At 43.3% G+C, this 13,569-nt stretch overlaps 1 protein-coding gene across 1 annotated transcript in view; it reads right to left on the bottom strand.

The window, feature by feature from the left end:
- Positions 1–3,229: 3,229 nt before the first annotated feature.
- The window catches only part of LOC105896229 (CHM Rab escort protein), a 34,519-nt gene continuing 24,179 nt past the window's right edge, over positions 3,230–13,569 (bottom strand). Inside the window, 5 exon segments of the mRNA XM_042708395.1 lie at positions 3,230–5,006; positions 5,009–5,063; positions 5,296–5,453; positions 5,932–5,936; positions 10,019–10,139. Of these exon segments, the coding sequence (XP_042564329.1) occupies positions 4,783–5,006; positions 5,009–5,063; positions 5,296–5,453; positions 5,932–5,936; positions 10,019–10,139 (563 nt within the window). The 3' untranslated portion in view covers positions 3,230–4,782.

A 13,569-nucleotide genomic window follows, 5' to 3' on the forward strand; every position in this document is an offset into this window, starting at 1 on the left:
AACAAACACATTATCCCAACTCATACTTACTGTACTTAATGTACATCGGAAAAAAAAAAAATCCAACATTTCAAAGAGCCCTACCACATAATAATGTAAATGGTAGTAGGGTACACTACCATACAAAAATCCAAACTGCACAATACTTACTTTCCCCCTGTCGATAACAGTCATATTCTCCAAAAGCTCCCACAACAGTCTTCAGCGTCTGTGTGAAGAATCCAAATTCCAAAAAGTGATTTGGAATGCCTTGACTTTACTGTAATCTTCAGGTGAAAGGGGGACATCATCACCGATATGCGAGCATGGCGCTCTGTGTCATTACCAGAGGAGTGATGACCAAACGTATGCACGTGCGTGCGGACGTGTATTTCTGAGTGCACACACACACTAGCACGCTTTCTCTCGTTGTGTGTGTGTGTGTGTGTGTGTGCGCGCGTGTAGGCCTTTTGAGCAATCCGACCAGCAGTCTAAATCATTTTCAGCTATTGTCTACTGCATAACACTGTCTATCTATCATAGATTTTTTTCATGGTAAATTATAATACAAGGCATATTCTGTATACCGTTAACATTTAGTCTCTGATCAGTTCTAGTTTCTATGTTTATACATTGCAATTAGACCATTAATCGTGTCAGGCATCAGTTCAGTTTTACCCATTATTAAGGCACTGTTTTGAATTAAGCAAATGCCACAGACCTACAACAGCAGCATCTGATGTAGAATAGGTCAGGAAATATATCCATAAAGGGCCAGGTAATCTCAATTTCAGTGAGTTCCATGTCCTCATTCGTTGGATATTAGTTCACAGCCTTGTTTAATGAGGTAGATGGTAGAACATTTTGTATAGGCTATGTGCTCTAAATGGACAGTTAGGAGGTTGTCCAGTTAGCAGTAAATGAACAGTAAGTCTTTAATTTCGTTACCGTAGAAAGAAGTTTACATCGTTGCTAATTTGTTAAGAAAATAAATGTAGGCTACCTCAAATATAGTAATTTATTTGAGAGACATAAATTGGCGTCGAACCCCGTTTTGCGATCTGGAGATGCAGTTTGTCTTATTGTTCGCTAGATGGCGGTCACATCATGTGGCCTACTTGTCCACATCAAACAATGGCAATACTGTGTGAAAGGACAGGTAGGTTATACATCTTTGAAACTGATAATTAGCACCATTCCGGTAAACTAGTCGGTTCCTTTCGAAATGCTTCAATGCCTTTTGGTTATCGTTGGATATGACCTAGGCCATCAGAGAGAAAATAAACATATATATATTGTTTTATATACTTCATATGTACATAATTACATTTTTTTAACAGAGAAATGTTTATGAAATCACAACTTTTCCCTTAGCCTTTGAAGCAAAAGTGAAACTCACCACACTGACCCATAAGGGAATGATTATCTAATTACAAGGTAGAGGCTTAAATATTTTGGGCCAAAGTAGTGAGGTGATCATTCTCACATTTGGTCAGACATGTTTAATAAACTTGGTTGATAACCAACCCATAATAGGTCACTCGGACATGTCTCTGCTTCCTCTGAAACTGATTTTTTTACAGGCAGATAAGCATAGTATATCTTAGAAACAATCTGCAATTTCGCGTAGTGCAACTCAAACCTTTGGTTAAAACCGTCATTAACTGAGGCTCAGTGCTTCATCTGTTGGCGAAGATCCGCACAGGTTTATATCCAGGTCACAGGCCGATTGATTTAAAAAAAAAAAAAAAAAAGGAGAATGGGATTCTGTCACATTCTCTGTTCCTAGGCACGCATTTTCCCAAGTCTCTCAGTTGTGCCCCCTGCAGTCAGCAGTGGCCGCGTGGTTCCCGCTAGGTGTCTTGCCTGTGGCTGTTCTTACCCTTTGCGTTTTAATGTCAAGACTCTTCATGCAGAAAATTGATTCCCAATGATACCAATGAGCGGCTCGGTCACTCAGGAGAGAAGAAACAAGCCCCCCCCCCCCAAAAAAAGAGGAGAATATCTACAATAACAAAATGGTGGGAGACGGGATTCTTTCACAAATGAGGAGTAGGCCTATGGGCCTGCTTTAAAAAGTAAAAGCCAAACAAATTAGTGGTCAGCGTGTCCAAACTGTGTGTTCATTGACCGAAAAAGTAATTCACAAATGTATGAAAATAATTACGTCGACTATCCTCACATCTGTCTTATGACTCTCATGGGTGACGTTTAGGCTATGATGGAGCCTAATCTACTCAATTCGATATCAGGAAACCTATAGGTACGTTACCCTATGGCCAAACGAATTAATAACCAGGCTTTAAGCTCCTTAGACGTTAGACTTAAATAGCCTTGAAGCCCCGTTATCGGCCAGGAGACTAACATTAGACGATGTGAATCTTTTCCAGTGTCAAAACTAAATATTGTATGCTTAAGGCCTCGGCCTATAGGCAACGTGCAGGACGACACAGGTTGACACCACAGACCCATCAAGTCATAATTACACTATCCCAATCTATTTAGAGTCGCTCGCAGCTGCCAGCTATATGGGCTATACGTCGCACACGAAAGGGCACTGTTTGCACTCGCTGACTTCTAGAGCTCTGCCTATCTTGGGCTGAGTCTGCTGCGGGCCTAAGCGATTCATCCTCGCCAGAGTCGGTAAATACCCTCAACAGAACTGCTATCAAATTCCAGCGAAACAAAGAGCTCAGCCGGGAGTATGGGAGTTGCGCGTTCGCAACCATAATTAGCCATCTGTCCTTGCAAAGGCACGGTAAACCAAATGTCATCACACGCGCTCTCTCCCTTTCCCTCTCCCTCATCGTCTCACACATACACAGCCACCTTGCTGTCTTTTCGGGTAAACTGCGAGTGTTTGTTTGGAAACTCGGCAAACTTTCACGGCACCTCGGCACACCAGCGAACAGCTGCTGCGGCGGTAGAAAGCGCGCCGTTACACTTATATTCGATTCTATGCGGAGATTCGTTAACACCTGTCTGCAAGAGCAAGGTGCCATTTCACAACAGTTTCTCTTCCAAGCTCTTTGTCACTGGGCTTGTTCCTCAGCTAAACTTTTCTCTGAAAACACGATGTGCTTACAAAATTTACATAACATTGTTTAAAACATAAAGGGTATAAATCTTGTATTCTTTTCTCTAAAAATAAATAAATGCTGAAGCCCATCGGTGGAATTTAGGATTTAAATGATTAACAGGCTTTCGAGACACGAAAAGTGGAATCATAGTAGCCTAAGCACAGCAAACATCAGGTAAAATGGAGACAAGTTTTAATGCTCAATAACAAATACATAAATCAAAAAGTATAGATGCAAAATATTCCAATTCAAAACGTAAACAAATGACACTGATGATTGATATTGTTCTAATACATAAGTGAAACAGTATACAGAGTTCAATAAATATTTTAGCATTAACACACAGTATGCATGTAAACATGGCAGTATTAACCTTCCTTCCTACAAACAAATCCATAGCCTATATCATCGACTGTATATAGAGTCGACTCTATATACTCATGTCGACTATATACAGTCATTGGCCTATACCCAAGTCAACACACAACCCTGCAACAACCTGTGTAAACAAAATATTCAATGGACTGATGGACTGTACAACTTATAGTAAAATATATTTGCAACTGTTTACAAGATAAACATTTTTCTTGTCACAAGAATTCAGGATTCTATTTTCCAGTTAATCAAAAAGACCTTTAATAGACCTGTTCTTTTGAGGAATAGTTGACTTAAAATCAAGAGTTTAACAAGCCACAATGGTGTTGTCTTTAGTGTTATAAGGCTGCTCTAGCATCATCTGAGGAGAAGGCCAAGACATCATCTTTACATTCAGAAAAACCTCAACAGCAGCAACAGGGATCCTTAGTGCCAAAGCCAGTAGTTACCACCTTACTGAAACAAAATTATGGATGATTTTGAACTGTGAGACAGACTGTCATAATAGCTGTTTCTTATAGGCAATTCACAATTATTACATTGTTACTATACATTCCCATAACACTGTCTGTTCAAAGTGAGCAATCATAATCTCTTGTCAGTGGATAGAGGGGGAAATCATCACTAAAGAACCATTAGGGAGAAGGGAACTCAGGTGAACTCAAGGCACCATGGCTGAGGAACTGATACAAATTTCTTCACAAGCGCAGGAATAATAAAAAAAAGATTTAAAGGCAAGTACTGAGAAAATATATTAAATAAAAAAAATGACAGTAAAAAAGGAAGAATCATTAAATATGCTTAAAGGGACTCATACCAGTGCCTTGATCAAATGTTGAGAGATGTTTAGAAATGTACACTGAGATGAACAGCTTCATAGTTAGTAATTCTCTGGAATAAATGACTGTCAAAATGTAGTATACCCTCAATGCTTCTGTTAGCCATGCGTGACTGATAACAAGAGATGTGATTTAACTAACACTGAAACAACTTAACCACCAGCAAAAAAAACAACCGTAAAATGGTAGATTGTTGTAAGACCAATCATATCTAACATATATCATTTGGTCAATGAGGTCCTGGAATGTTTCACATGGTCCATAAAGATGAGTGGAATAGTTCTGATGAGTGTAGGTGTCATATCACACTCATAATACTGTGACAATGTGTACTGATAGAGACACAGATCCCTGCTTATGTTGGTTGTATGGAATGTAAACCACACAAAATGATGTCTCTGACCATAGCTGGGGTGGAACTATTCCCGAACGCAGGCAGGCACAAATGATGCTGCAGGGGGTGGGTGGTGGTTTGGGAGGTGCAGCTTTGAGGTAATCATGTTTGTGGTTCACTTTTCAGAGGGAGTAGTCTTCTCCTGCTCGGCCTCTTCGTCCCCCACATCCTGAATGAGACCCTCCTCCACCTCCGCTGCCTTCTCCGCGGCCTCTGCTTGGCTCTCTGAACCCCCGTCTTCTCTCTGGTCTGGAGAACCCGACTCGGTCTGGGGGGTCCCCTCAAACCCAGAGCCCTCCCCCTGGGGTCCCTCTCCCTCGTAGATGATGTCCTCAGGGTCGGGGCGGGTGGGCAGAACTCCTCATCAGGGAGAATCTGGCGGAAAATAGTCTCTGCCTGTAGAAACACCTGCACGCATGCATGCACACACACATAAGGGTTTAAATATTTATGTAAGGGTTTAAAAGTATTTGCTAACTTTTATGGAAACTTAAGGTATTCTGCTGACTCATCATAAAAAAGACAACATAATGGGGTGAAGGCACAGAAGAACTAACAGGGAATTTAATGAAACCTCACGCACAAGTTTCTTCTGCATTTGGGAGCGAGGACAGAGGGTTTTTCTCACCAGCTTGATGGAGGAGTCACAGCCTAGGCTCGTGTCGGGCCCAGTGCAGACGCACACATTGCTGGGCAGGTCGAAGCCGCTGCAGTCCATCCTGGAGGTGTCCAACATGTTGAAATACATCGCCCAAAGCACCGCTGACCGCTCACTCTTCTCATCGCCTGCATGGAGTATCAGTTTCAATTCTTTCCCTTTCATTTAAGGATCTTCAAGATTGTAATCTGAAAGGGCTGTGGCCAGGTAGGTTACAAGGTTCCAGAGAACAGCTAGGTTATAAGTAGAGGTTAAAGGACAGAGGTAAATCACTGAATAGCATATGCTTGTCTTCATGACACATATTTCAACCTCCTTGGAGCACTCTTACCATTTCAGTGTCTAAACACAACATACTCCCCAATGCAAAGCTGTTGGAAGCAAAATATATGTTTTGTCTTTTACTTATTGTTATTGGCTAGGAAAAAATGTCCACTAAACTCTAATTTCGTATGAATCATTTACAGACCATGCAGACAAAAAAAAAGTATCTTCTGATTTTGGATCGGTCAAACCGTTTCAAAGTTATGTGTCAATCAAATTTGAGGGCGTAGCCCATAATGACTCTACATCTAGTATCTTCTGATGTAAAGGTCTTAACTTAACCAAACCTGGTACACACAATCACAACATTATTTGGACGCAAGCTAAATTTCACGACATTCTGTCCATAGGGGCTACTACAAGTGACACACTTCCATATCTCAAGAACTGCTTAACGTAAACATTAGAAATCTGGTACACTTGGCCTAATATTATCACATTTCCTTCAGTGGCAATTTATTTGCTCTTGAAATTTCAGCAGACAATATTGCCAGTGTAAATGGCCGATCTTCATGAAACTCATGGCTCATTCATTGTGGCACATAGAATCTATGTAGCAAATTTGAAATAAATTGGCCCAAGTGGGTGCTTTAATAGGCACATTTGGCTCATATCTCAGGAGCTGCAGGGGTTGGAGCAAAATATTTGACACTGATTCCTTGAAAGCTCCTGAATCTAACGTACCGATTCCTGTACATTTCCGCCACCAAATATTCCCACAATTTTCAAAAAGTCGAGAGTGAAAGTAAAACAAATTCCTCAAAAGTCGTTCACCTGATTCCCATGAAATGTGGTGTACATCATCTACAGACGTGTCATAATGGCACCATAATGACTCTATGGTCAATATCTTCAGATGTAAAGGTCCAAACTTAAAACAACTTGTCACAGTCAATCATCAAGACATTCTTTGGACGCACTCCAAATTTGGTGAAATTACATTCATATAGGGCGCTACAAAATACACATTTCATTATCTCAAGAATTCCTTAACCAATTAATGTGAAATTTGGTTTGCTTTTATACTTTATTTATACCCCATTTCCTACCATTTCTTAAAGCGCCAATGTCTTCTTTCACCTGTTTAGGCTGTCAAATCCTTTAACCTCTTGCCACTTCACACATACTGTTTGGACCGTGATGATCACCACTTGCGGCTATATTTATTATTACTGTCATTATTAATTATTTCTTTTATTTGATGTACAGCAATCCTTGCACACATTTTGAACCAATTCAACAGATATCACCTTGTGTATTCATAGACCGACATTTCGTTTTTGTGGTATGCACATGCGCGACACACAGACACACACACAGACACACACACACACACACACACACACACACACACACACACACAGACACACACACGCACACTTGTGCAGTATTGTCTATTTAAGCACTGTTGCCCTGTTCCCCTCACTGTCTGACACCCCTTGATGTGTTAGCAACCTCCATTGGAAATGCCGTCAAACAAAAGGCATGCTTAATTTGGTGCCGACGCATCTTTCACTTCCACCCTCACTCCCTCTCTCTTTCTCTCCCTCTTTTTTCACAAAGTGTAAATCTGTCACTCTGTATCGTTACCCTTTAAGTACAAGGGCCCCCAAAAAAGAAAGGCAAAGAGAAAGAGGGGAGGAAAAAAAGGTGTCAGTCTGAAATGTCAGTGCGGTCATTACCAAAATGTCACACAATTATAACGCGTGTTCCTCCCCTAGGCTTGGGTGGCACAGCGATTTGGTTAATTTGGAGAGGTGCAGAGGTGTGGCGACATCAATGTTTAACGGTGCTTACGCAAAAAAAGACCAACTGGCCACCTCACTGCCCCACACACACACACACACACACACACACACACACACACACACACACACACGTGCTGATGTGCACGTGGCACGAGGGGGCAGCATTTAAGGTAAATACTCATACAGGCTCAAAACATTCACACTGGTTGGCTGGATTTTCGGCACAAGGATTCCTGCATTTACATTTGTACACACACTGTTATACTCCACAGTTCACAGAGAAATCAAATGCTTTCATAACAGCCTTCATAGAGCATCCAGAGCTGAGACAGCACAAAGGGTCATCCATGGCATTTACTCTACCAACACACATGCTCACCAGTGAACAAATGTGTGTGTTTACAAGCGTGGCTAGAGCGGTTGTGCAAACACCCGGGCCAAACAAATGAGGCACACACACACACACACACACACACACACACACACACACACACACACACACACACACACACATACACACTCTCTCTCTCTCTCCCCCCCTCCCTCCCTCTCTCACACACACAGACAGAAAATCCAAACACACATGAGAAATGTCAGATTATCATACAGGCAGGCCTATTATACGGTGAAACGCCACGCAACAGCTTCACACATCTCCAGTAACAAGCACATCTAACACAAACTGGCACATTGCCAGTTCATACACACACATGTGAATAGACAAGCACATAAGCACACACACGCACACACACGCACACACACACACACACACACACACAAAAGTACACAGGCGGGGCCTCTTCAAACAGCGCGTCTTTGGGTCCCTCTGGGCACATTTCTTTCTCTCTCCCTTTCAAAATTGGAAAAAGAATAATATGTCCCCTCAGCGCATCGTCCATCTTTCCCAAACCATCACCGTACCGGGCCTCTACCCAAACCCAATCACCCCTGTCATACCCCACACCACTCAATTCTGAACATCTCCCCCTTTGCTCAGTCAAACCTCAGAGGATGGATAGAAAGAGAGGGAGGAAGGAAGGTGTATGTGTGTGTGTGTGTGTGTGTGTGTGTAGTGGGGCTGTGGATCTGTTGTTCAGGTGACTTTGTCTCTTTGACCTGTTCTGGCCGACTGCTCCCCTTATCTGGCGATTCATCCTGGATAACTCCCGCAGTACTTGTCCTGACATTTTAATTAAAATAGTACTACCTCATTCCTGTGATAGAAAGGGTGGTCCACTGGCAAGCCAGAGCAGCCCACCTGAGCTCCCCTCAGCAGGCTTAAACAATCACAGACACACAGAGCGAGAGAGAGAGAGAAGAAGGGGAGAGGGGAAGAGACAGAGAGGGAACAGGACAGGGAGAGAGAGAGACAAAGAGAGAGAGACAGAGAGAGAGACAGAGAGAGAGAGAGGAACAGGAGTGAAAAAGGGGAGAGGGGAAGAGTCAGAGACGGAAACAGGACAGAGAGAGAGAGAGAGAGAGGGCAGAAGAAACGGACAGACAAGAGATGAAGGCGATGATGGGATGAGGATGATGACAGTATCCCAGGGAATATAGAGAATGTGTTTGTTTGTGTGCGTGTGTGTGTTTGACAGAGTGAGTGAGTGAGAGAGAGAGAGAGAGATGGGTCTCCATCTCATGAGTCATCTGAGGTCTGATGACTTTGTCTCTCTGACAGATGGGGGGAGAAAGTATTTCATGGAACAGACACATCCACACACACATCCATACACACATACATACATACACACACATACATACACACACACACTTTGCCAAATCCGTTTTGGCTTGCATGTTGGAGAAGCTTCACCTGCACTAACTGTTTAAACCTCAGGTGAAAACGAATGGACCTCTGATCTACCTATCTATATCTAATATACAAATGAACTCTCACTTTCGATCCCCATCAGAAAACAACATTAACATAAAGCAAAGGGGCTGGCTTTGTTTACTACTCTTTACACGCACATAAACACTCCGTTAAACAACATCCATCCACAATCTCTTCGAGCACAAGTCAAATTCAACGCAATAAGACACAGACACCTGTCTCACACCGGTGATTGGGGATACTATTTTTATACATCTGCGCAACGTGGGGGTCACCTTGGAGGTCAGACTCTAAATTACTATCAGCTAGCCAAGCGCCCCCTGACAGCACGTAATGGGGATCAATGGCACAAGTGTCTAACACCAGGCCCGGCATGCCACCATCAATATCAACCAGCGTTATTGCCAATAATGTCTCTGCTGCGGCCTGCCCCGATGAATGTCACCGCCACCGCGACCAACTCTGGGGCCGACTATATCTTTCTTCTTTAGAAGAGGAGGGAGAGATGGAGGGAGGGAAGGAAGGAGGAAAAAAGTAAACGATGGCACTGTGACAGAGACGACAGGCTTGGTTAAGTCCTCCGGGGAGAGAAAATATATGACGTCTCAGCATCCGCGAGGTAACCATGGGCAACGCTCTTGATTTTTCCCAATGGGAAACGAGAATTGATTTACGGAAGAAAGGGGGCGAGGCGAGGCCTAGGCGCAGTGTGCTACGGTTTGAAGGTGACGCTTGGAGGAAATGGGCCGATGTTGGGAGGGATTGGGGGGGTGGTGGGTACTCTCACCCTTCGGCTGGTTCCTCTCTGGGGCTGGGGGGGGGGGGCACCTAGAACAATCTGGAAACGATGGGTGCTGCTAGGTCCTCTCGAGCTGTGGCCTTGGAAGAACAGGTGAGGTGCACCAGATCTAAGATGAAGAAGGAAACAAACAAACATCAAGCCACTACACAGCAGGACACAAACGGTTAAAGTTTCAGTCATCAGACTGGCACAACATGGTCAAACCAAGATCGTGATCATGGGTTTAATGCCAGGGAGCACTGACAACTGAGGATATACATAAAGTCCTTTACTTAGAAATTAGCTGAAGAAATCGATTACATAGCATAAATAAATCAAATAGGACTGCCAGAAGAATATCAACTTTTTGTGATTTTCTGTTTTGTTTTGACAGATGTATGTCAGCTGGTGTCACACGGAACACAAGTACACAATGAAAATGATACACTCCATCTGTATTTAACATTTTGGTTCTATGAGAGAAACAAGCATGCTTTCTCTTAACAAAACCTCCGACAGCTCAAAGGAACGCGCCTAGAAAAGGAGGGCATTCATTCTCAGCACCTTGACTTCATCCCAGATATTCCAACTGAAACAGGGTTGATATATGCAAGACTTCTGCCTTCACTTTTGTCAGTCTTTCCTTTCCTAATCTCATGTGGTACACACCACACATTTTAGGAGTGACATCAATCTACAATAGATTTGGAGAGCTGTCGATCTGCTTCCTGAGGGTCTAGACTTTGAGTACTCTTTTACATGATGCCTTAATTAGATACAGAGACAAATCTGTGATATGGCCTAAGATCTGTGTGTATGTGTCTACATATGCTTATGTGTGTGTGTGTGTGTGTGTGTGTGTGTGTGTGTGTGTGTGTGTGTGTGTGTACACACGTGAGACACAAAGTATACGTGTGAAGTCTTTTTTTCTGTTTTGTTTTGTTTGGTGAGCGCTGGATTCGACCATCAAAGCGGCAGAGTCACAAGCCTTAAGGAGAGGATTTAGGCTCTCATGTTTAATAGTCGTAGGGGTGGGATCCATGGAGCGGTCCCCGGCAATCCTCCGGAGGCTGGCCACCTCTTTAAGGTCCCCCCCCCCCCCGTCTCCCTCTCTCGGTTGTTTTTCTGCTCTTTCTCCGGTTCAAAGAGACCCACCGCAGCCGAGGGAGCCACTCAGACAAGCGAAGTGGAGTGAGGATGGAAAGAAAAAAAGGACGACAAAAGCGTGCTTCCCAACGGGACGAGAGGTGCCTCGTAGCCCAAGGCACTGTGGACGCAGGGGACGTCGCCGTCGCAACGGAGGACAACAATAATAATAATAATATGAATTTTAAAAATCCTGTCTTTCTCCGAGACGTGCAGTGGAGTTGGGTGAGAAGGGGGCAGAGAGAGGGGGAGAGAGAGGCAGAGAGGAGGTGGCTGGTCCCTTGCGTTCTCTGCTCAGGACCATAACAACCATGGCCACCGTTTGCCATCAGAGAGAGATTATCAGACACACACGTGTGTGTGTGTGTGTGTGTGTGTGTGTGTGTGTGTGTGTGTGTGTGTGTGTGTGTGTGTGTGTGTGTGAAGGAGAGAGAGAGGGTGTGTGTGTGTGGTATAAATCTCAGCGCCTGTGGGGAGCCACACAATAGGAATGCAGAGGTAAGGTTGAACATGCTCAGCCATTCCAAATCAGTTAGCTTAGCGTACGCCAATTATCAATGGCATTTGTGCCAGTTGTAGCTGCTTTTGTACCCAAGAATATGCAAATGCTGTAGTCTTCTAGGGCTTCTGTGTACAAATAGAAACTCAAACATCTCCATGAAGTATCCAACAATAACACAAGTGAAAACTTCAAACAAGGGAAGAACAGGAGGAAGTTAAGGTACGGTGAATAGGTGAAAAATTGCTTAAAAATCTAAACAATGATCATTAATATTGATATGTATGTGTGTATCCATATGTATGTATGTATGTATGTATGTGTGTGTGTGTGTGTGTGTGTGTGTGTGTGTGTGTGTGTGTGTGTGTGTGTATATATATATATCAATGACCCTGTGACCATGTGCAATGTGTATGTTCGTGTGTGAGATTGCTTTTGTAAGATCTTCATAGTGTAGTGATATGTTTCACTGACTGTGTGTGTATGTATTTCAGCAACCATGTGTGTGTGTGTGTGTGTGTGTGTGTGTGTGTTTGTGTGTGTGTTTGTGTGTGTGTCAAGTGCATCAGCATGGACTAATGCGCTGAGGAGGAACTGCATTACTCCGGGCTGAGCGGCAGCTATCCATCTCCCTCTGGGAGGCGCGCTGGCCGCTCTGCCCCGCGCCTCCATCATTCCCCACTCAATTCCCACTCCCAGGAAAAGGAGTTCCGCTGATTACCCTTCTCATACCACAATCCCACCCCACCCCACCCCACCCCACCCCAGATCCCAGTGGCTGTAAAGGACCCCCGTATAAACCCGCTAATAATCCATCCTCGCGCCTGCTTTCATTGTCTATATAGAAACATATGATGATTGAGGACAGGAAATAATACCACTGTTACCAAAAACAATGACAGTCATAAATAACACTAGAGGTTAATGATGGAATCATTATGTCGCAGACACACAGAGCAGCCGTGACAGGAGTGACTAGGGGGGAGAGGGGAGAGGGGTGCAAATATATTTGGGGGGGGGGGGCTTGTTTGAAGGACAGCTGCGGCAGAGTCTGAGGACAAGACCTGTCTGACCTTCTGCCCTCAGGTGGCCGCATGACTACACAGTCATCATACTGGTGTGTGTCGGGACAAACGTGGGTCATATGGAATGCCAGACTTCCGTTTGTTGAGATGTGTGTTAAGTGACCCGAGCATACAGTGTTCAAGCTGAAAACTAACAGGGAATATTTATGGAGAGAATAATGTCTGAAAATTATTTGTAAATGCATGCATCATGATCCACAAATATTCAACGATTCACAAATGTGTTTTTTGTTTGTTCAAATTAATGTATATTTATAAATATATATTTTATAATTTGTAAATATACATCATACTAAATTTTGCGTATAGCTAGCTCAATATTCTTAAATGTTTAACATTCATGCCTGTCAGAGTCTCGATTTCTCCATTTCAGCTCACACTAGCAAGTGTGCCATCAGTGTAAATGTAAAATGTGTATACATTGTAAGACGCACATATGTAAGTCGCTTTGGATAAAAGCGTCTGCTAAATACCTAAATGTAAATCAGTGAGGGAGTTATATTGCAGCTAGCTAACTGTTAGTCAGATAGCTTAGCTAGACGGCTACACAAGTGCAGCACTCTTATTTGCATGGCTTTACCAGCATTAGACACATATTCAGTTTGTTGACGCTCGCTGTAACATTGGCTTAAACTCAATAACCCAATGCAATTCTTGTTGCTTAGGCTACAACATATACTATGGCCTGAATATAACAAGACTGCCACCTAATGGTCGCTCCATTGCCTTAGTTTAAAGGGGTGCACATATGTGTGAATCAAGACCTATTTGTATGTGGATCACGAAAAAGCGTCAGTGGAAGCTAGGATGAAATTGTGTGTATCCAC

Source organism: Clupea harengus, chromosome 8 (assembly GCF_900700415.2).
Source record: "Clupea harengus chromosome 8, Ch_v2.0.2, whole genome shotgun sequence".
Taxonomy (NCBI): domain Eukaryota; kingdom Metazoa; phylum Chordata; class Actinopteri; order Clupeiformes; family Clupeidae; genus Clupea; species Clupea harengus.